Genomic DNA, 20316 nt, shown 5'->3' with positions numbered 1-20316 from the left:
AAAAGGCACGTTGTATATGATTTGATTAACTTGGACTAAGAATAAGAAATTGAAGAGGAAAGAAATCACAAAAGGAAAAGCTTGATGTCAGAGCTAGATTTTATACCTAGACCATAGGCGACAACCAGTGACAGCTAAACTCGTGAATAGGATGACCCAAATGAACAGCACCCATATGAATGGAAGCCTTGATAGCAGGCATGTGACAGCTCAGATGGTGCCAGCCGTCATAGTAGTAAAGACAATAAAGAGATGTTGTAAAAGAGATCTTAGAAAGAACTCTACTCTCAAGACTGAAGAGTACAGTAGACTATATACTGTGAGAAACAACTATTATAGTGAACTCTCTACTATAGGAGTAGACTGTATTATATTACTTAGATTGTGCTTGCTTGCTTAAGAAGTGACTAACTAAAGAAGAGAAAAGGTCTTTATATACACGAACGTTAAGTATCTAGAAGCTTCCAGAGTGTAGAAGCTTCTATAAGTTGATAGGAGTGCCTGTAGAAGCACTATATTATGAAAGGAATATACTAGATCTATAAGCTTCTAGTGCATTCTATGATGACAAATTAGTCTAGAAGAAATGCTGAACAAGTTAGAAAATCTCAGAATACAGTAGCAAAACTTCTGTATTCTAGCACGTTTTGTAAGGGCTGAGTTGACTGATTCTATAAAAGGAATAGTTTAATTAGCCTTTTATACTACAAGGTAGTACAAGGCAGTTACAAAGCACGGTACTAGCTACATGTTAACAAAACAATTCAAAAATATATTAAAAATAATTCAAAGATATATGTATGTAGTAATGAAATATTAAACGTAATTATTTATTCATTGTTATTAGTAGCACTTAAATTATGAAAATATTCAAAAAAACGCAAATTTAAATACATTATTTCTCCATAAAGAAGCTCGAGTAAGTAATTAATTAACTTTTCATAGAAAAATTCAAGTAAATAATTATTTATTCCTTTATAAAAAAGCTTGAGTGAGCAATTTATTATTTCTTTATAGAAAAAAGAAATGTAAGTTAAGGAGCGTAGATCAAATGAGAATTGTTTTACAGTGTAGGGCTTGTTTTAGCGTATTCACTTGGGTAAGCAAGCTTATGTAAAGAGGTTGGGTCATGTGAACACTCACTTACGTAGACAGCTTCAACAACTGATTGATACAAGCACAAAGCTGACACCAGCCGCCCATTCAAGAGCATTTTAGTACTTTCTTACTTTCCCGTTGCTCTAAGAGAAGCCCTAGGCCACTCGGAGGTAAGATTTCGAAGACTTTGCTGCTCTGAGAACAATATCAAGGAACTGTGCTGTCAGAATCGCTGTCAGGCTCACCATTTTTTCAATTCACTGACGGTAATTACTGTCACTGACCCTGACACATTCTGACGAATGGATCACTATGTCGTAGAGAAATACAACAAATAAACCCTTCGTTGGAGGAGCAACCCAGGTCCCAGATACTATGGAACTGCGATATGTCCTTGGTTCTTTATCTCCACGATACAAGTGGCAATGCGCCTTGTGTTGAGAACCATCTACACTTTAAACACTCGTTGCTCACACTGTTTGGTATCCTTTTGAGATACATGTTTTTGTAGTGTTGTGACTGCTTCAACATCATCATCACAAGCCAACGGATATCAAGAACCCACATGAAATCTGAAAGGATGGCCGAGACATTGCATCAAATCAACCGCCGCGCTAGGGGCTCTGACGGATGCAGCTACTGCCACGCGTCTGTCAAGACACTGGCAACCTGGGAGCTGAAATATCCCGTTGCTCATCAGTCCCAGACGTTTCACTTTTGGTCTATGTACAGCTTATTTCAAAAGCCCATCTCACAAGTCATCAGAGAGCAATGGAGACTTTGAATCTTGAAAGAGCTTCCTTCCCATGTTTCGTCAAGTCACCGAATCCACCAAGCTGCGGATCCCAGTCTTCTGATTGGTCAGATATGTGATAAGTCTAGGCGCTTTGCTCTACCCTCATAGTCACGATGGCTCGAGCGCCTTGGAGAGCTCACTCGCTGCGACTCTGGCCCTGCCGTCCGCTGTGCTGCCTACGTGCAAGAGAAATCCCCTGCAAGAGGGGAGAGCGCGCGACAGGGGAACCGGCGAGAACGCGTGAAAGTGAATTGGAGGTTCAAGTGCAACTGAAGAAAGAACAACGGAAGTTCTTCGGTATCGTCACCCGCCAGCCCGGCCAACACGCCCCTCTTCCTTCCCAGAAACTTCGCGCTCGCGTGTGTACCGTCCAAATCCGAAATCGATCACAATATTCCTCCCCATATCTCGACCACTGAAAGGGTACAACTGAACTCCGTCATCCTTCAACCACGACGCCCCTTCCGCGCCCACCCCGCGACCGATGGATGCGAACCAAACGATGCAAACAGAGACGATCCGATTCCCACAACTCTATACCTCCGACCTCTCGACCTGAACTGTTGTACCCTTGTTGCGCCGAGTGGTGCGCGCGGCTTTCTGTCACTAGTCCAACAACAGCTTATTGTGGTATTCCCATTGGTCTATACCTACTTCATCCCACTTCCACATTTCTTTCAACAACAAAGTAGCTGCCGCCGCGCTGTCGTCCAGCTGACGACGGCAAATTCGCAACCATGCATATCAAACAGATCATTATCCAGGGCTTCAAAAGGTGCGTCGCATGCTTGTCTATGTTGTCTCCATCTGTATTGCGCGTCTGGCAAATACCAGCCTATCGCTTTGGGTGTGGCGCGCGCCTGGCGCGTTGAAAGCAGGTTGAATCTGGTGCTGACTTCTGACACTCCCTCGCCAGCTACAAGGAGCAAACCGTAATAGAACCCTTCTCCGCCGGTACCAATGTTATTGTTGGTCGCAACGGTTCAGGCAAGAGTAACTTCTTCGCCGCCATCCGATTCGTCCTCAGCGATGCCTACACCAACATGAGCCGCGAAGAACGCCAGGCCCTTCTCCACGAGGGTTCCGGCTCGGCTGTCATGTCAGCATACGTCGAGATCATCTTCGACAACACCGATAAACGTTTCAGCGAACCCGGCGACGAGGTCGTGATCAGGAGGACAATCGGCTTGAAGAAGGACGAATACTCGGTCGACAAGAAGGTGCAGACCCGTGCCGACGTCCTCAAGATTCTGGAGACGGCCGGTTTCGCCAAGGAGAACCCCTTCTACATCGTGCCCCAAGGTCGTGTTGCCGCCATCACCAACATGAAGGAAAACGAAAGACTTAACCTGCTCAAGGAAATTGCCGGTACCAACCTCTATGACGACAGGCGCATACAATCGCTGAAGATCATGGCCGAGACCAATAACAAGCGCGAGAAGATCGACGAATTGCTCGAGTACATCAAGGAGCGTCTTAGCGAGCTGGAGGAGGAGAAGGACGAACTCCGCGACTTCCAAGAAAAGGACCGCGAACGCAGGTGTCTCGAGTACGCCCACTGGCACCGCCTACAGGAGACCAACAACAACACTCTGGAGCAGATCGAAGAGGTGAGACAGGGAGGTGCTGGCGCAACGACCAAGGACCGTGGCCAGCTCCAGAAAACGGAAAAGGAAATCGCCGCCCTAGATCACAAGTTCCAGGAGTTGAAGCAGACCCTTGAACTCCTGGCCATCGAACGGCGCCAGCTGGATGAGGACAGGAAAGACACGGCGCGGTCGCAGGCAAAGGCCGAGATGAAGCTAAAACACCTGGACGAGACACGACATTCGCGCGAGAAAGCCCAGCAGCAACAGGAAGCAGAGCTGAACGAGGTCAGGCGAAGGATCCAGGCGGCCGAGTCCGAGATTGCCAAGATCACACCAGACTATGAGAAGTGGAAGAAGGAGGAGGAAGAAGTTGCGGCCGAGAGGGATCTGGCGCACGCTGGTCGTACCAGGTTGCTGACGAAGCAGACGAGAAGTTCCCAGTTCAGGACAAAGGCCGAGCGCGATGCTTTCCTGAAGAGCGAAATTGAGGAGACAACCATGCAGCTTGCGAACCAGCGGGCCAACGAAATGGATGCGAAGGAGCAGGTGACGCTTGTCGAGAACTCTATCAAGCAACTCGAGAACGAGATCCAGAACATCCGCGACAGACTTGAAGGATTCGGTGAAGACCGGTCATCAATCTCCGAGAAGCTGACCAAGGCTCAGGAGGCCAGGGAACAGTTGTACGAGGAGCGAAAGAGACTGCGTCGCGAGGAGGACAAGCTCGGTTCTTTGCTTGCAAACACCCGTGCGGATAGGGACAAGGCGGAGGCGGACCTCTCACATGCCATGGATTCCGCTACAGCAAGGGGTCTGGCAGCGATCAGACGCCTCAAGAGAGAGCGGGACATCCCCGGTGCCTATGGTACGCTGGCAGAGCTTATGAACGTGCCAGTAGACGCCTACAGATTGCCGGTCGAGCAGGTGGCTGGTAACAGCCTGTTCCATTATGTCGTCGACAATGAGAAAACCGGCACCATACTCTCTGAGTACCTCCACAAGAACTATGGCGGTCGTGTCACATTCATGCCTCTTGAACAACTACGACCCAGGCAAGTCAAGATGCCAAGGGCCTCGGACGCCCAACCACTTATCAGCAAAATCGAGTTCGATCCGATATACGAGAAGGCATTCCAGCAGGTCTTTGGGCGCACTATTGTCTGCCCTAATCTGACGGTGGCCGGTCAGTATGCGCGCACACACGGTGTAGATGCCATCACCCCCGAAGGTGACACAACCAACAAGCGGGGTGCTATGACCGGTGGCTATGTCGATGCTCGCCGATCACGGTTGGAAGCGGTACGGAGACTCGAAGAGCTTCGGGAACTTTACGAACAACAGCTGGAAGACTTGGACAAGATCAAGAAGGAAGATGAGGCTCTAGAGCAGAAGATCACGAGCGCTAACGGCGAGGAACGCAAGCTCGACCAACAAATACGCCAGTTCGAGTCGGGCTTCGAGCCCCTGAAGGCCGACTTGCGGACCAAGTCGCTTCAGCTGGATCGCGAACGGCGACATCTTGAGGACGCCAAGAAGCGCTGGGCCGCGATCGAGAAGAACCTGAAGGAGTTCGACGAGAACCTCACAGCGTACCGGGCCGAAATGGATTCCGAGTTCAAGAAGGCGCTATCAGCCGCTGAGGAGCGCCAGCTCGAAGAGTTCGCTGCAGAAGAGCATCGTCTGCAGATGCAGCTGAAGGACATTAGCAGGAAGCGTCTGGAGCTGGAAGGCCGCAAGAAGTCGCTAGAGACGGAACTTCGTGCGCATCTCAGGCCGCAGGAGGATCAGCTGCGCAGCCAGGCGTTTGAGAACTCGGCGACCGGAGGAAGCGGGAGCTTTAAGGACGCTCAGAAGGAACTCGAGAAGCTTAAGAAGGCTGCTGCTGAGGTCGACAGGCAACTGCAGGAGAACGAGGAGAAGACGGAGGGTATCGCGGCCGAGATTGCCGAGCTAGAGGCCCACAAGGCGCAAAAGGAGCAGGAACAACAGGAGCTCCAGAAGCGGATCGATCAGTATCAGAAAAAGTTGGAGAAGAACTCGCAGACCAAGGCTCGTCTCCTGCAACAGGCGGCTGAGTATGCCAAGAACATCCGTGATCTCGGTATTCTGCCTGAGGAAGCCTTTGGCAAGTATGAGAAGATGAAGTCTGAGCAGGCAAGTTCACCCATCCCTTTTTGGCCACATTTTCCAGATCAGCATACTAACCAAGCAAAAACAGATCGAGACAAGACTTCGCAAAGTCAACGAGGCTCTCAAGAAGTACAAACACATCAACAAGAAAGCCTTTGACCAATACAACAACTTCACCACGCAGCGCGAGCAGCTCCTGAAGCGCAGGAAGGAGCTCGACACCTCGCAAAAGTCCATCGAGGAACTCATCCAGCATCTCGACCACGCCAAGGATGAGGCCATCGAGCGAACGTTCAAGCAGGTCTCCCGCGAGTTCTCCACCATATTCGAGAAGCTCGTACCCGCCGGCCACGGCCGTCTGGTCATCCAGCGCAAGGCTGCCGGCAGCAAGAACCGCAACGCAGAGGACTCGGACGAGGATGCCTCGGGAGGAGCTAAGGGCGTTGAGTCCTACAGCGGTGTGGGCATCAGCGTCAGCTTCAACTCCAAGGTCATGGATGAGCAGCAAAAGATTCAGCAGCTCAGTGGTGGACAGAAGAGTATGTTCTTCCTATTTTCTTTCCCTCTCTTCCATCAATCAATTAACCCAGCTAACCATTTTTGCATCAAAAACAGGTCTCTGCGCCCTCTGCCTAATCTTCGCCCTCCAAGCCGCCGAGTCGTCCCCCTTTGTCATCTTCGACGAGGTCGACGCCAACCTGGACGCCCAGTACCGCACCGCCGTCGCCGCCCTTTTGGACTCCATCTCCAAGACCCAGAAGACCCAGTTCATCTGCACCACCTTCCGGCCCGAGATCGTCCTGGTCGCCGATAAGTGCTACGGCGTCACGTTCCATAATAAGACGAGCACCATTGATTGCGTCCCCACTGAGGAGGCGCTGAATTTCGTGGAGGGGCAGGTTAGTGGTGGGAAGTAAAAGGTGTAAGGGGCGAGTGTAAGTGGGAGGGAGGTTAGTTCAGGTGGGAAATGGGACATGTGTGGATGGAGATTATGAAGAGGGGTAGGGGTGCAAAGAGTGAGAGAAGGAGTAGGAGGAATAGGCGAGAAGAGGGTGGTAGGTAGTAAGGCTGGCTGTATATGGTTATCTTTTTCCTCAAGTATGGGTGTTCAAGTTTTTGTCCCAATCTGGGTTTGATGTGTATCTTTATCATTGAAAAGGGTGGCTTTGGTTCTCAGCTTGATGTTACTTCTTCTGCTGTTCGCGTCTCGAAGCAGAGTGTTTTCCAAGTTCGTTCGTGCGAGCGAAAAGTGCACCGTTGGAAGCCATGAAATGCGCATTTCAGAGTGAATCTGTTAGATGATGCCCAAGTATATCCATAGCTACTCTCGCCGTCAGGGCTCGAAACGCCTCCGACCATTCATATGGTTGATAATACCTAAGGTAGTTTATGAATAGTCTGCAGCCGCTTCGAGACCAAACCAGTACCGGCCGGTGTAGATGCGTGATCGATTAGAGACCTCCCCCACCCGAGTCTTGCCTCCCAATTCCTTCCTTCCTTCCTTCCGCATCATACGTGTCCGAGAGGTAAGTTCCCCCATGGGGCAACAACATGGCCGAGAATTAAAACTCCTCACCAATTTTTCGATGCGTCTCTAAGCTTCAATAGTCCTCATATTTCCGATATGGGGGCATTTGCCCTCCCTATCTATCTATCTACCTTTTCCTGATATATACTCTGATTATAACGTAACCGATTCACACTCCACCGCATCCCAACTGCACTTCCTTACTCTGATCAGAGTAAAGCGCGAGCATAGAACTCCCTTAACAAAGCGCGTGGTCACCGGGTTTCTGTGTCTTCGTCCTCGTTACCTACCTATCCATCATGCCAAGCCTCTGCGGACCCCTGCTAAAAACTGAAGACATCGTACAACTTAACCTACACCTATCCTATCCTATCCTATCCACCATGATTCTAATCCTAGCCCTAGTTCAAATCACTCCTCCTCACTACACTCACCCTCCTCGCTAGTAATTTCCCCAAACTCCCCTGCCCACATATCGACAATGCCTTGTTCCGCCCCCTTTCCACTTCCTTCTGTGGCCGCAACGGGATCCACAGCTTTGCCCTTTCCTTTTTCCGCTCTTGTTGGCCTTCGACGCCTCTTTTTCTTCTCTGTCTCAGTCTTGACTGTCACTATTGGCCGGACGTTGTTATAATGTTTCCATTGCTCTTGGGTGGTGGCGGGGGTATTGTTAGGGGCGGCGGCGGTCTTGGGACTGGTGGTAATTACTTTCACCTTTGCCGTCCTACCCGTTCCCGTTCTTGTTTCAGCCCGCACGTCGTTTCCATTACCGGCGCCGGCGGCGGCGGGTGAAGACGAGCCCGAGCCTGTAGCGGTACCGTACGCTTTTTTTTGCCCTACTGAACTCCCCGAACAACCCTTCGGCATCTTCACCTCCAACCCTCCCAAATCCTTCGGCCCTTTCAGCTCCAGCTTCTGAACCCAAACCTCGATTCTTCTGAACCGCCACTTGAACAGTTGCGTCGTGTCAGGCTCCCACTCCAGAGTTATTGGTCTCTGATCCAATCCACGATCATCCACCCAGGCTTCTCTCTCTTTCCTCTCCCTTTCAGTCTCACCATCATCATCCTCGCTTTCCTCGCCATTCTCCTCATCACAATCAACCCCCTTCGTGGCTTCCTTGAACAACCGCTCCGCCTCGGGCAAAAGCTCCTTTTGCCAGTATGAAACGTCTTCGATCCTTGCCCTTTCTGGCCTTGTTAGCTGCTTGAAAACTTCCAGTACTTCGAGGTTGGCGTTGCGGAGTTTGGTGAAGGTGCCGTGATTCATGGTTTTGGGGCGCAGGAGGACGGGGGAGGGGAGACGAGTGGGAGGGAGGGGGATGTTATTGGGAAGGCTTCTTCCGGTGCTGGAGCATGATTCTGAATCGGATTCTGACGAGGAGGAATAGATTGTTGAGGGGGAAGGCGGTGAGTAGAGGGTACATGGTAAGGGGGCTGTGGGTGGTCGTGCATTCGGGTTGATGGGTTGTGATGGCAATTGCTGGGCTGTATTACGGGCTGTCAGTGTGTCTGGCTGCGGATAGACAGTTGGTTCGGTTTGAGACTTTGGCTCTGGCTGAGTATCTGAGTGTCGCTCAATACTCTTGTGCGTCGAAATTGTAGGTTGCAGCGTCTGTTGCGCCTGTTGGTATGGCAGTAGTGTGCGTGTGCTTTGGTCTTGCCCATCGCTCGTAATCTCATGCTGCGTATGGAGTTCGAGCTCAGTTCGCGTTTGTGTTTGGCGACCTTCTGTCAGAGAGTCGTCAGTGTTCGTTTGGACCCCTGAATCCGTCAAGCTCTCGCCGATGGCGTCGACCCTTTCTGTTGCCGTAACACCGGACTGCTTGCTGCTCTCCGACCCCCCGTGCATTTCCGCGTCCATAACCCCTTCTTTGAACTGCCCATCAACATCCTGATCTCCAAATAGATCCTCCTCCTCTTCTCCATCATCTTCATCATCACCCTCATTCCCTCATCCACATTCTCAACCATTCCACCTTTCAATCCCACTCCCACTCCTACACCTAAATCCAACACCACCTGCTGCTCATGAGGCTCCTCCTCCTCCTCATTTAGATAATACCTCACAGACCAAACATCCCACCTCCTCTTCGTATACATCCCCATACCTCCCTCATCTAGGAATAATTCCCTTTTCTCTATAGTCTCCCACTAGGGTCTCCTCCTCATGCACATAATACTGCTGAGCCTCATCATCCTCGTAAATGATCATTCCCTTGAAAAGATTGTTGCTCGCAAATCGTTGATCCACGGTTTGAAAGGGGGTGTCTTCCTTGAGTAGTTTCAGAAACCGTTGTCGGCAGATTTCGTTGGCCTCTTCTTTGGAGATGTACACCTTCGATGGGTAGTGGCGGACGGACTTGGACTCAGAGATTGGGTGTTTTCTGGTTTGTTTGATCACGTATTGTAGGATGATCTCAGTTGGGGGGAAGAGGGATTGCGCGGGAAGAGGGATTGCGCGGGAAGAGGGATTTTGGGAGGAGATGAAGGAGCAGCAATGGCGAGAGCAGGAATCGGATCTGGAGCTGAAGGAGCAGCCGGGAGGTGAAGAGGGGGTGATGGCCTTATAGGCAGGGTTGCTGGGCGAGCGGCGATGTTGGTTCTCGGTACCGGTGGGTGAACTGGTCCCCTATCTTCATGTGGTACTTGTTGGATATCATTAGTGGCGCTCGGAGCCGTGAACCTGTAGCCTGTTCGCTCTTCGCCGATGGGGAGCCTATTGACGAATCTTGCCGTTTTCTTTGGTGGTTGTTTCGACTTTAAACTTTGATAAAGATCTTCATCTGTTTCCGTATAACGCGGTTGTGAATGCTTCTCTTCTGGGAGAGACGGCTGCGTTCCCTGGGCATTCCGATGGGTTGCTGGTTGGGTTGATGCCGAATTTTGGTCGCCTCGCGTGCCTCGTGTATCTTTGGTCGGTTGGCTCCTCGGAGGACCGATGGTGTTTGTTGGATTACTTGCAGCCTTGCCAACCAATTTGTCGAGTCGCTTTGATTTGCTGGCTGCCTGAAGCGGCAACGGTGTCTGTTGGATTGCTTGCAGTCCTATCGCCGAACAGGCTTGCTATAGATGCCTTGGCAAAATCTCGGAGAACCTCCTCTTCTGTCGGTTTTGATGTTGTTGCGTCCTTAGCTTGTCCTTTGATTTGGTGGAGTTCTTTCGCCTCCTTAACACTTGCTGTGGCTGGCGTGTTGCTGATAGACTTGGCAACCTCCTTTGACTTTTCCTTATCCAGGTTGCTACCAAGCCTTGTAAAAGAACCGAAGTTGTTGCCCAGAGGTTTCAAAGGGGCTCTATGCCGGGAATGAGAGGAGCTGGTCTTTTGTCCGAGGCGCTTACGCTGATCCCTCGAAAGAATATGGCTATAAGATCCGGACTGATGTCGGCCAATGCTCAACTTCCGTCTCTTTACACTTTCGATAATTCCGCTACGGCTGGAAGTCTCAATATCGGACGACTAGGGGTCGTTTCGAAGACCCAGCCCCAAAGATGCTTGGAGTTTCTCTGCTGTGGCGTACAATATGAGTACTGTTGCGGTTTGTGGAAATGGCGGTTTGTGAGGTTGAGAAGTTGACGACGCCTTCGACTCCGTTGACCTCTTCCTGATTCGATCGATGGGCGTCTGGCCTAAATATGCCGCTGCAACTGTTGTTCTCGGTATCTGGAGGCGCGCGCTTGTCGCCTTTGGTCGACGATGTAGGAAAAGCCGCCAGGGATGGCTTACTAGCATGGCTGTTGTCTGCGTTCCCTTTGGAGACTTTTGCACGAGCTGCAAACCTTCCCCCAAACGGCTCTTCATCCTCTGCCTTTTCTGTTTTTGGGATTTGTTGGACAGGAGTCTGCCGTCGGCGGACTTGGATGTCCGTAATGAAACAGTCATCTTCTGAGCTACACTCGTTGTCCGGTTTGGTACTTTTCGGGGATGTCGATGATGCGCATGTGGCTGTTTTAGGGAAGGTTGTTAGCTGTCTCGGTCGACATAACGTTAAATGGAATCGAATACACACCGTGGCTCTGACCGGATGTTGAGCTTTTTGGACTGCTTGTTGCTGGTTCTGGATCGGAAGCCGGGTTGGATGTCGGCAACGACGTAAATAAAGCTTTGGCTCTTGATCCAAATATTGAGTTCATCGCGGCCGTGGTGTAGAACTTCGAGCACCATCTTGATCTGTATCCTGTGTCTGAAGATTAAAGTCGCTCCGACGTGACCCTCGTAATCCCTGACTGACTAATATATAACGGCACACTGAGTGTAGGAGAACACTGGTCGAGAGAAGTGGTTGAAAGGTAAGAAACGAAATGTGTTGACGTCTTGTCGAAGTTAACAATGTGTTGAAACAGCGGCGACAAACACTTCCCTAGTCCGTAGACACTAGACTAGGAACGCAAGACAAGGTTGCGTTGGGGGAAGAGAATTGTGGGAGTCGGAATAATCAATCGAGGTATACATATATACTGGATGCGGAGTGTAGACTTGGGTGTCCTGTATGGTCTTGCGGGGACAGCGAAGGACGGTTTAATATAAAGATAATAGAAGGGAGTCGATGGAAGTGTGTCATGGAGGAGAGTAGGAGGACGACGAAGCAAAAGGAAAGATCAAACTGTGATATTGCTTGGATCAATGATTCCACGTTCCGCAAGAGTGAGATTTCGAGGAAGAAATCATGGAATGACAGACCAAGGTCTAGGAGAAGTTCGTTGTCGTCGCCATCGCCATCACTGTCTGTGTTGTGTGTTTAGTATTGGGTTCCCAGCAAGGAGGCCAAAGTATCCACAAACCAATATGGAGCTCACCGTATAGGCAAGTCCGGATGAAAAAAAACGCCGCCGTCTCAAGATATTTGCGGTCGTTATTCTACTCAACTCCTCATCCTAAGGCTGGGGTTGAAGTCTCATCGCCATCATGTATGGGTGCCATGATCCGGGACACGAAACAATCATGGCGTTGAAGGGCAGTGTGGCAATGCGTGTGATATTCAGAGAGGCTGAGAGAAATGAAGCTATTCCCAGCTTTAATTATGCATATATTGAGGTGGTGATGCAGTATACCCTGGTGTAACAGTCCGTTGTATGACAGATCCTGCCCGATGTTTGAGAATGCCCTGAGAAAGACATTGTCTCTCCGTGTGGAAAGAAAGACAAGGGAAGCTTGCAGCTGGTGCCCGCTGGAGCGTTCCCGACTTTGGGCTGGACTAGTCTAGCCGCGAGTGTCCTAGCACCCGTTCTCCGCAAATTTAGCCTTAGGTTTGTCGCATTGGCCAGGTGGGGGCCGTCTTGCCCGAAAAGTGCAGGGGAGAATTCGGAAATGTGAGTGGACGCCATCTCCACTGACAATCCACTGTTTGGCCGGCCCCGGAGCCGACTACACCACTGAAGTTTCAAGCGAACGACCACCGGCCACAAGACGTCACTGCTCGGCTCCAAATCTTGCCTTTGATCCTTGAAACGGACCAGACAACAACAACCACCACCACCCATCCATCAAAAACTAGGTACTCCGCATACACCTCCATCACCGTCAGCACAACGGCCGACGATCAGTGTTTTTCTGGTGTTTTTTTCTTCTAACCCAACCAGCGAGCATCAGATTTTGGACGCTTGAGTGTGTTGATATACAGAATAAATACCCATTGTTTTACTTCCATTCCTCAGAAAATCCACGTTGGCGCTTGAGGTGGCCTTGCCTGTCGATATCTCCAGTTTGCCTGTCCCGTGCGACCATTCCTCCACTGGTGAATCAGCAAACACACATAAGACCCCCAGACCTGCCACAAAGCATCACCATACCAGCCCCCCAACATCATAACCATCCAACCAGTCGATCGCGACAACATACACAATGGAGACCACCACGGCATCAGAGAATACACCGCTACTCCCCTCCTCGACACCATCCTCTCCCGACGTCGCCCGCCCCGCGAGACCGCAACGAAATGTCACCTTCAACCCCAATCCCGTCACCAAGACCATTGAGCCCGAGGCATCCCACCGCCAGACCCGCGCCTCACATCCAAGCCTACCGCATCCGCCAATGTCCCCTTCAAGTTCCTCCGCCATTAGCACTGGTGGTCTAGGCGGCGGCCCTCCCATGTTATCGGCCCTGAACGGCAAGTTGCGACGACGGAATAGCGGCGGCGCTATTGGATTCAACCACAATTCTGGACTGCCCTACGCCTCTGCTGGCAACACTCACCTGCCCAAGATCGGCCCACAGCGTAGCACCAAGAATGCCCAGAAGCTCAAGCTACTACCCAACCCAGAACTGGAGGAGGATGGTGTCGACGAGGAAAGCGGTCGCGAAGTATACTCGCAGTACACACGTATCAAGGACCCCACCGCTCGCCGTGATGCTGCGCGTCTCGGCAAGGCGGACCGCGACAGACTGCCCAGAGTGACGGCATACTGCACAGCTAGTAGGTATCAGATGGACGGTCTCATGCGGTTCCTCAAGGGCAGATCCAAGAACCGTGGCGCAAACCCAAAGTTGATCGACGAGTGCATCTACACTCCCTATAGCTACAACCCCAAGCAGGCGGCTGAGAACAATAGAGTGGAGGCAGAAGCCCAAGAGCAACAGCAACTGGGACATTTTGACCCGATACACTCCCGCAGGCATTCCACCGGCGAGGTGCCTCAAGGTGACAGCGGTGGTTATCAAAGCACAGAGGACCTGATCAGCCTCAACCTCAATGGAGGCAGCACCTCTAGGGAAGGTGTTCAGGATATGGTGGCCCAAGGGGTCATCAGCGACGAGAACGCTGTGTCGGATGACCCGCTGGCTGATTTCGACATTCAAGTCCACACCCCCGAAGTCTTCCTCTTCGACTACGGTGTCGTGGTAATATGGGGCATGTCGGTTGCCCAAGAACAACGGTTCCTAAAGGAGATCGCAAAGTTCGAGTTGGAAAAGCTGGGACCTGATGATATGGAGACGGAGTACTTCAACTTTTACTACACGCACGAATACCAGGCCCGGATCTACAACGACTTCATCACCCTGCGAGACAAGAACAACTACATGACGAAGCTAGCCATTTCTCACGCCCTGGCTCAGAGTGTCAAGGTTGGTTCCATCTTACTCATCATGCGATAGAAGGCCATTGGCTAACCGTATCCTTCAGACATCCCTCTTTGAAGAGCTCATTGCCTCAACTATCGAGACATGCAAGGATATTCCCACACAGATTGCGTTGACGGGCAAGATTGATCTCAGTCGTCAACAGATCAATATGCAAATCGGAGAACTCTTCATTCTCCGCGTCAACATTCACCTCAACGGTTCCGTCCTCGATACACCGGAGCTGTTCTGGGTCGAGCCGCAGCTTGAGCCTCTGTACAAGGCCGTGCGCAGCTATCTCGAAATGGACCAGCGAGTCAAGTTGCTGACAGAACGTATGGATGTCATTGCCGATCTGTTGGCTGTTCTCAAGGATCAGCTAACTCACGGTCACGGAGAGAAACTAGAGTGGATTGGTGAGTCTCATTCCATGCCTAAGCCCTCAGCGACATGGGTCATACTAACTACTTCGCAGTGATTGTTCTTATTGCTGCCGAGATTCTTGTTGCGGCCGTAAACATCGTTGTCGATTTGTATGCGGGTGTTGACTAGAAGAAGACAACAACTCGGGAGATGGCGTCAGCGCAAGGGGCGTTTCTTCATTACTCGCTTCTTTTTCTTTTTGTTATCTTCTGCATGGAAAGGGTCATTTTTTTGAGCACTGGACTCGGAGTTCTGGGTCTGAACGCAATGAGTTGTGACGGTGTTTTTGTCTGGCTGGATTCTTTGGTGGACAGCATTTAGAAGGGATGGATGGCGCTTCGTAGGTCGCGACGGTCAACAAGGAAGGCAGAAGGCATTGGTATTCTAGAGAGAAAGGTTTCAAAGAGCGCCAACCATATTCCCGATTTTGGCTTGACTATCAGTGATAGACCATATACCCGTAAGGCTTCATTTCATTATCTCTTGCCAACATGCTACCCGTTACCGTATCTTTCTCTGGTCTTGTGACAACCCCCACCTACGCTTCATCCCGTCTGATCATCTGATATTCTGGCAAATTACGGCCATGGAGCCGTTCATGTTTTGGTCGGGGGCACCAAGCAGGCAGAACTGGGCAGGTGCCCGTCGGTGACGTCCGCAAACGAGGAAGGAACTGCAGCACATGAAGGCGGCAGGCACAGCTTACATCTTCCAGCTTCCAGCTCGCGAGGAAGGTACGCTGAGAGGGCTTGCGTCTTATGAGAGGTAAGGTTTTTTAACGGAAGGCACGTCTACCACGTTGCCCAGCAGCGAGGAAAGTTACATTATTTTCACGGGAGTTTCATCACCTTTTCACCCCACCTCTGGGTTTGAATATTGTCCTTCCAGCCTCATCCTCTTCCCAGAGTCTTCCCCGTCCCCACGACATCGACTTGTATCAGGCCCGGCACTCACATTGACGAGTACTCGGATCGCGACCCAGTCCTCTCTCACAATGGAAATCGACAACGTCAACTTCTGGGGCCACCTGCCCACCATCCTCGACGCGATTGCTGATGCCGAGTTCATCTCGCTCTCGCTGATCGGCATTCCCGATCCCATTGCCAAAAGAAACCGGTCCAAGGAGGAGCTCTACCGCGAGCTGGTAGAGCACTCCAAGACTTACCACGTCTCCAAGATTGGCCTCACTTGTTTCCAGTACGAGGAGAACAAAAAGGGTACATGCGATGGCCATCCATCACTTGACTGTCTCAAGGACGTGGCTGACACGGCGAATCGCAGAATACTCTGCTCGTAGCTTCAACTTCGCCATCACCCCTTGGTTTCGTTCCGAGAACTTCCAGGCGGAACTGATCGCAAAGACCGTCAGTCGAACATACTCCTTCAGCCACGACATTCTGAAACAGTTGAGGACACACGGCTGGGATCACAACGAAGCTTGGGAGCGTGGTGTCCCTTACTTGACCCGCTACGAAGCGCAAACAGTCGAGGAACGTTTCCTCCAGCCCTGGGAGTCCAAGACGCCGTTGAACGTCAACAAACTAGATGTCGAGTCCAAGAAATTCCGGAATTGGGCATATGACCAGATTACATCTTGGTTGAAAACAGAGGTATGGGGACACCTGGTGCTCTTCCATCTTCATCATCTTTGTTGGCTCATTAAGCTCACACACGCGCCTTCCTCTACTATACAGGACAAAACCCTTGACTTAGCGACCCCCTCAGGCAAACGGTTCACCAGCCTTCAAGTTGGGCTCGTTTGCCAACTCGTCCATTCCCGCTTTGATGAGTGTCGCGCCACGCCCAAGGATGACCATCGCGTCATGCACATCAAGAAGCTCGGTCGCCCAGAGCTCACCAAGGAGGTCAGTGGGATAAAATTCACTAGTCTAGGACTGTTCACTGATATATTGTCACAGAGATTGGCGAGCCGCCGTACTGCATTGACGCGACAGTCAGGTATGTCACACCGACAGCTTATCCCAAGAGCCGGACCCTCCTGACTCCACTAACGCTTGCTTTTATAGGCTTTCTCTACGTGGTAGAGGCCCTCCTCGGGGGACAATTTGCCGACGATATCGAGCCCGAGCTGTGCTTGCTATACGTATCGGGTATGGCTCACGACTTGCGCGAACAACTCATCTCGAAATTCCGTAAACGACTCAAAGCAGCTGAAGACAGGAACAGAGCCAAACGACCAATCCTGCTAGTACACTCTCAGCTCGACATGCTGTGTCACTTTTACTCGACATTTCTGGGCCCACTCCCAAAGACACTCGACGAATTCACCAAGAGGATTCATCAAATCTACCCTCGAATCGTGGACACTAGAGTTTTGTATTCCCCGGACACCTTCCTACCTCTTAACCGCGACCATTTGACCGAGCTGTTCTCTGCCGCAAAGGAGGAGGGAGGACCTCATGTGACACAGGTACAGGGACTGAAATACAAGGACAAGATGGATGAAGAACATGGTCCTTACGGCTGGTATTCCAACCTCGCGTTCCTCAAGGTCGCAGCAAAGAAGTTGCAGAAAGAGCCCTGGCTTTGCAGAACCAGGCCCCAGAAGACGCACGGGACCATGAGAATGAAGGCGAAGAAACCAAGCAAGCTCTTCTTCACCCTCAACCCCTTTGTACCCGACAGCATCGTCAGTCGTCGTTCAAGCATCTGTTCTTCCATTGCTTCTGGCATGACCATGACCGGAAGCATGGTTGACACCCCGCCCAGTGTCATTGGCGATGGCAGTGACGAGGAGGAGGAGGAAGAGAAGCAGGAGGCACCCGAGATCGATCGTCTTCCGCCGTGGGAGGCGGTTTTCTGGGAGAAGTTTGGAAACAAACTGATCCTCGACGACGGCGAAGTCTTGCCACTCGCTGCTTCGATTCCGCCCAGAAAGACCAGGGTTCTTCGGAATTTGTAGGACGATTATCGGGATCTCTAGGAGGAGCTCCTTTTTGTCTGGGCTGTCATCCCGGTTTGTGTATTGCTGACATTATTCTTCTGGTGGGAACTGGTTTGATGCTCGATTTGTGTGTGTTTAGTAATGTCACTTAGGTAATGTGTTGGGCAAGTTTGAGGACTGTAGGAGTACGCGTGCGAGATGTTCCCGCTAGAGGAGCAAGCCAATGGCCTCACATGGATGTATGATCGAGGAGGTGCCAGAGGCAGCGCAGGGAGACGCCTGAAGATTCCCGTACAGGTCGTTATGAGGATTTCTAGCCAGCTTGAAAATACCGGTGCTCGCTCTGCCGGGCCGGCTCAAGCTCTGAGTCTCAAGCCGGAAGCACCGGTGTTTGTTGAAGATCAAGGCTGGATGGATCCTGAAGAGATCACTGCCATTACCCACAGTGGTCTATACTGCAGGATTGGTTTACGGATATGTAAGTCGGCTCAAGTAATTTTGTTCTGTTTGTGTACGTTAGTGTTAGATTTCACCTCAAATAGCGGAATGACCACACCAGCGGATGTCTTATATGTAGTTTTCACGAGCCATCTCACGACATCCGTGGACAAGGCCAAATGTGACATGACAATTGTAACCAGCCCAAATCTCTATACATAGCATATGTTTCTATATTACAAACATAGGAACGAGGGGCTCATCCAGCATCCCCTTCTCGTCTCCGTGCCTGATGCCAGCCATCACCGCTTCTACAGAAATGGTGGCATGCGAACTTGGCTTGGCCTTGTCAAATACGCCGAGGAACGGGTGCTCGCAAGACCTATCAACTCAACTCCAAATACTCTCTCATTCTTTCTCGAGACTTTGAGATCGTGTTTGACTAGGGGGTCCAGGGTCCAGATCCACTCAGCGCATAAACAACACTTGTATATTGCCACCGAAAACCCAAAACCATCTTTTGATATCAATACATTTGTACACATGCTCTTCGAGCCTCCTCCCAGATGGGTACATAGTCCATCCACCAGGTCTACCCTATCCATCTCTCCCCAACCTTGCGGCGGCCTTACTCACTTCAATAGCCTAGCCTATAAGAAGAGGTGTTTCTGTTCCGTTCACCTCTCAGCAAACATGCCCTTGACACTCTGGAAGTAATCCTCGGCCAACGTGCTGCGCAGCTCCTCCTGGGTCAGCCACTTGAAGTCAACCAGGTCGTGCAGGTTGTCCTTGAGGTCGGCCTGGCCGGCCATGATGCGGCCCTTGAGGAAGAAGATCTTCTCGCCCTTCTTGAGCAGGGCGCCGTCCTTCTGGCCGAAGACGGGGCGGGCGACGTGGTGCGCGACGGGCACGCGGCCGACGATCCAAGTGTTCATGTTGACGCCTGCGGACTCGGCTAGAATGCGGGCTGCGGTCTGTTGTTTTTAGGGAGAACATATAGTTAGCATGTGTATACAAAAAGGTTTGGTTAGAAAAGGAAGAGTAACAAACCTCATGCAAACCCTCATCCGTGGGAACCACGCCCGTAGGAAACACCCACTTGGCCTCCTCCCCTTCCTTCTCCGCCTTCTTCTTGACCACCAAATAGAGCGTCCGATCCAGCGCGCGATCCAGCCTCTTGACATCATTCTTCTCGTCCGCCTCCGTCCGTCTCGGCATCGGCTTCTCCACAGGCACGCGGTCCTCGGCGGGGATCTCCTCGCCGTCCTCCGACACCCGCATCTCCGCATCGGCCAGCAGCTTCTCCACCATCTGCGCCCGCGACGAGGTCTGCGAGGCCACCAGCAGCTCGTCGTTCCACGCCATGCGGCCGCGCGGGTTGTACCGGCCAATGTCCTTGGCGGGAACGCCGTGGCGCTCGTTCAGCTTGATGCGCCAGTCCAGGTCGGCCGCCGTGTCCTTCTTGAAGTAAAAGTCCTTGCGGAAGGGGGCGGTCAGCCGCTCGTTGAGCCGCTTCTGGTAGAAGTAGAAGGATTCTTCAAAGGGCGTCAGCTCGCGGGTGAGCAGGGGAGGGCGAGTGAGGATCACGCCGGACTTGATGCGGTAGACTTGCGACGAGGTCGAGGTGGCGGCGTGGGTGCCTGTTGATGTGGTGAAGGGGGGGTTGACGGGAGGAGGAGTAGGAGGAGGAGGTGTTGTCGTTGTCGTCGTCGGGGATGGTGTGGCCTCGGCGGAATAGAAACGTCTAGGAGCGGCGGCGGCGACGTTGCTGAAGACGGCAGCGGGCGCAAGTCGGGACTGGGTGCGGCATTGTAGGCAGATGGAACGTTGTTGGCCTGGTGGGAGAGAAGAAAAGTTGCGACGGGTTAGTTTGGCGTGGTCTTCTTGTAGTTTGCGATCGGAATGGGAGTTATGCATGAGAAACACCAATTCGCAACGATTTGGTGATATAAAGGGTAAAGGAAAAAAAGTATACATACTCCTAAGGAGAGCAGCTCCCCTACTCGACGCCGACATGATGGGCAGTATGTATTAACTTGGTGGTTGGACGGGGCCCGGGGATGTAAACAACGGACACGGGACGGGGGAGGGAGGGAGGAGGAGAACGGAGCTACGGGTTGATCTTGCGCGCGCGCCACAGTCCTCAGCTCAACTCTCTCTCGCAAGTCTCGGGAGTGGATTCGGGGACGGGGTCGGTCGGTTCGGTCGCTGCGGCGGCGGGCAGGCAGGCAGAGCAGACGGGCGATACACTACACAGCGCGGGAAACCGGCCGTGAACTTTTTCGAGGTCCGCAGCCCCACTTTTTCCCTGGGGGCCGCCTGCCGGGCACCGGTCCCTGCTCGTTCCTGG

The 20316-nt window shown here is 51.7% G+C and overlaps 6 protein-coding genes across 6 annotated transcripts; 3 read left to right on the top strand and 3 right to left on the bottom strand.

Moving 5' to 3' along the window:
- Positions 1–2631: 2631 nt before the first annotated feature.
- On the top strand, positions 2632–7006 carry SMAC4_01999 (uncharacterized protein; the record flags this gene model as incomplete). Its single annotated transcript, XM_066089692.1, has 4 exons — positions 2632–2669; positions 2811–5637; positions 5702–6152; positions 6229–7006. The coding sequence occupies 4 exons, from the start codon at positions 2632–2634 to the stop codon at positions 6528–6530; spliced, it is 3618 nt and encodes a 1205-aa protein (XP_065946809.1). The 3' UTR covers positions 6531–7006.
- Positions 7007–7552: 546 nt separating this feature from the next.
- On the bottom strand, positions 7553–8992 carry SMAC4_01998 (uncharacterized protein; the record flags this gene model as incomplete). The annotated part of the gene is made up of 1 exon (XM_003348929.1): positions 7553–8992. One exon carries the CDS (start codon positions 8990–8992, stop codon positions 7553–7555), a length of 1440 nt encoding a protein of 479 aa, XP_003348977.1.
- A 264-nt stretch (positions 8993–9256) lies between these two features.
- Positions 9257–11305, bottom strand: SMAC4_01997 (uncharacterized protein; the record flags this gene model as incomplete). The annotated part of the gene is made up of 5 exons (XM_003348928.1): positions 9257–9772; positions 10238–10577; positions 10662–10982; positions 11057–11086; positions 11151–11305. The coding sequence occupies 5 exons, from the start codon at positions 11303–11305 to the stop codon at positions 9257–9259; spliced, it is 1362 nt and encodes a 453-aa protein (XP_003348976.1).
- A 1005-nt stretch (positions 11306–12310) lies between these two features.
- SMAC4_01996 (uncharacterized protein) lies at positions 12311–15211 on the top strand. The gene is made up of 3 exons (XM_003348927.2): positions 12311–14206; positions 14265–14616; positions 14676–15211. The coding sequence occupies exons 1-3, from the start codon at positions 12983–12985 to the stop codon at positions 14750–14752; spliced, it is 1653 nt and encodes a 550-aa protein (XP_003348975.1). The 5' UTR covers positions 12311–12982; the 3' UTR covers positions 14753–15211.
- Positions 15212–15617: 406 nt separating this feature from the next.
- SMAC4_01995 (uncharacterized protein) lies at positions 15618–18095 on the top strand (the record flags this gene model as incomplete). Its single annotated transcript, XM_003348926.2, has 5 exons — positions 15618–15840; positions 15905–16233; positions 16318–16488; positions 16543–16582; positions 16651–18095. 5 exons carry the CDS (start codon positions 15618–15620, stop codon positions 17544–17546), a joined length of 1659 nt encoding a protein of 552 aa, XP_003348974.1. The 3' UTR covers positions 17547–18095.
- A 102-nt stretch (positions 18096–18197) lies between these two features.
- Positions 18198–20180, bottom strand: SMAC4_01994 (mitochondrial 54S ribosomal protein mL46). The gene is made up of 3 exons (XM_003348925.2): positions 19946–20180; positions 19017–19801; positions 18198–18940 (listed from the first exon to the last, which is right to left on the bottom strand). Exons 1-3 carry the CDS (start codon positions 19980–19982, stop codon positions 18644–18646), a joined length of 1119 nt encoding a protein of 372 aa, XP_003348973.1. The 5' UTR covers positions 19983–20180; the 3' UTR covers positions 18198–18643.
- Positions 20181–20316: the final 136 nt, after the last annotated feature.

The sequence above is a fragment of the Sordaria macrospora genome, chromosome 4, assembly GCF_033870435.1.
Source record: "Sordaria macrospora chromosome 4, complete sequence".
NCBI classification, from domain to species: Eukaryota; Fungi; Ascomycota; class Sordariomycetes; order Sordariales; family Sordariaceae; genus Sordaria; species Sordaria macrospora.
The sequence above is the reverse complement of the archived record's forward strand: the minus strand, read 5'-3'. Positions and strand labels throughout refer to the sequence as shown.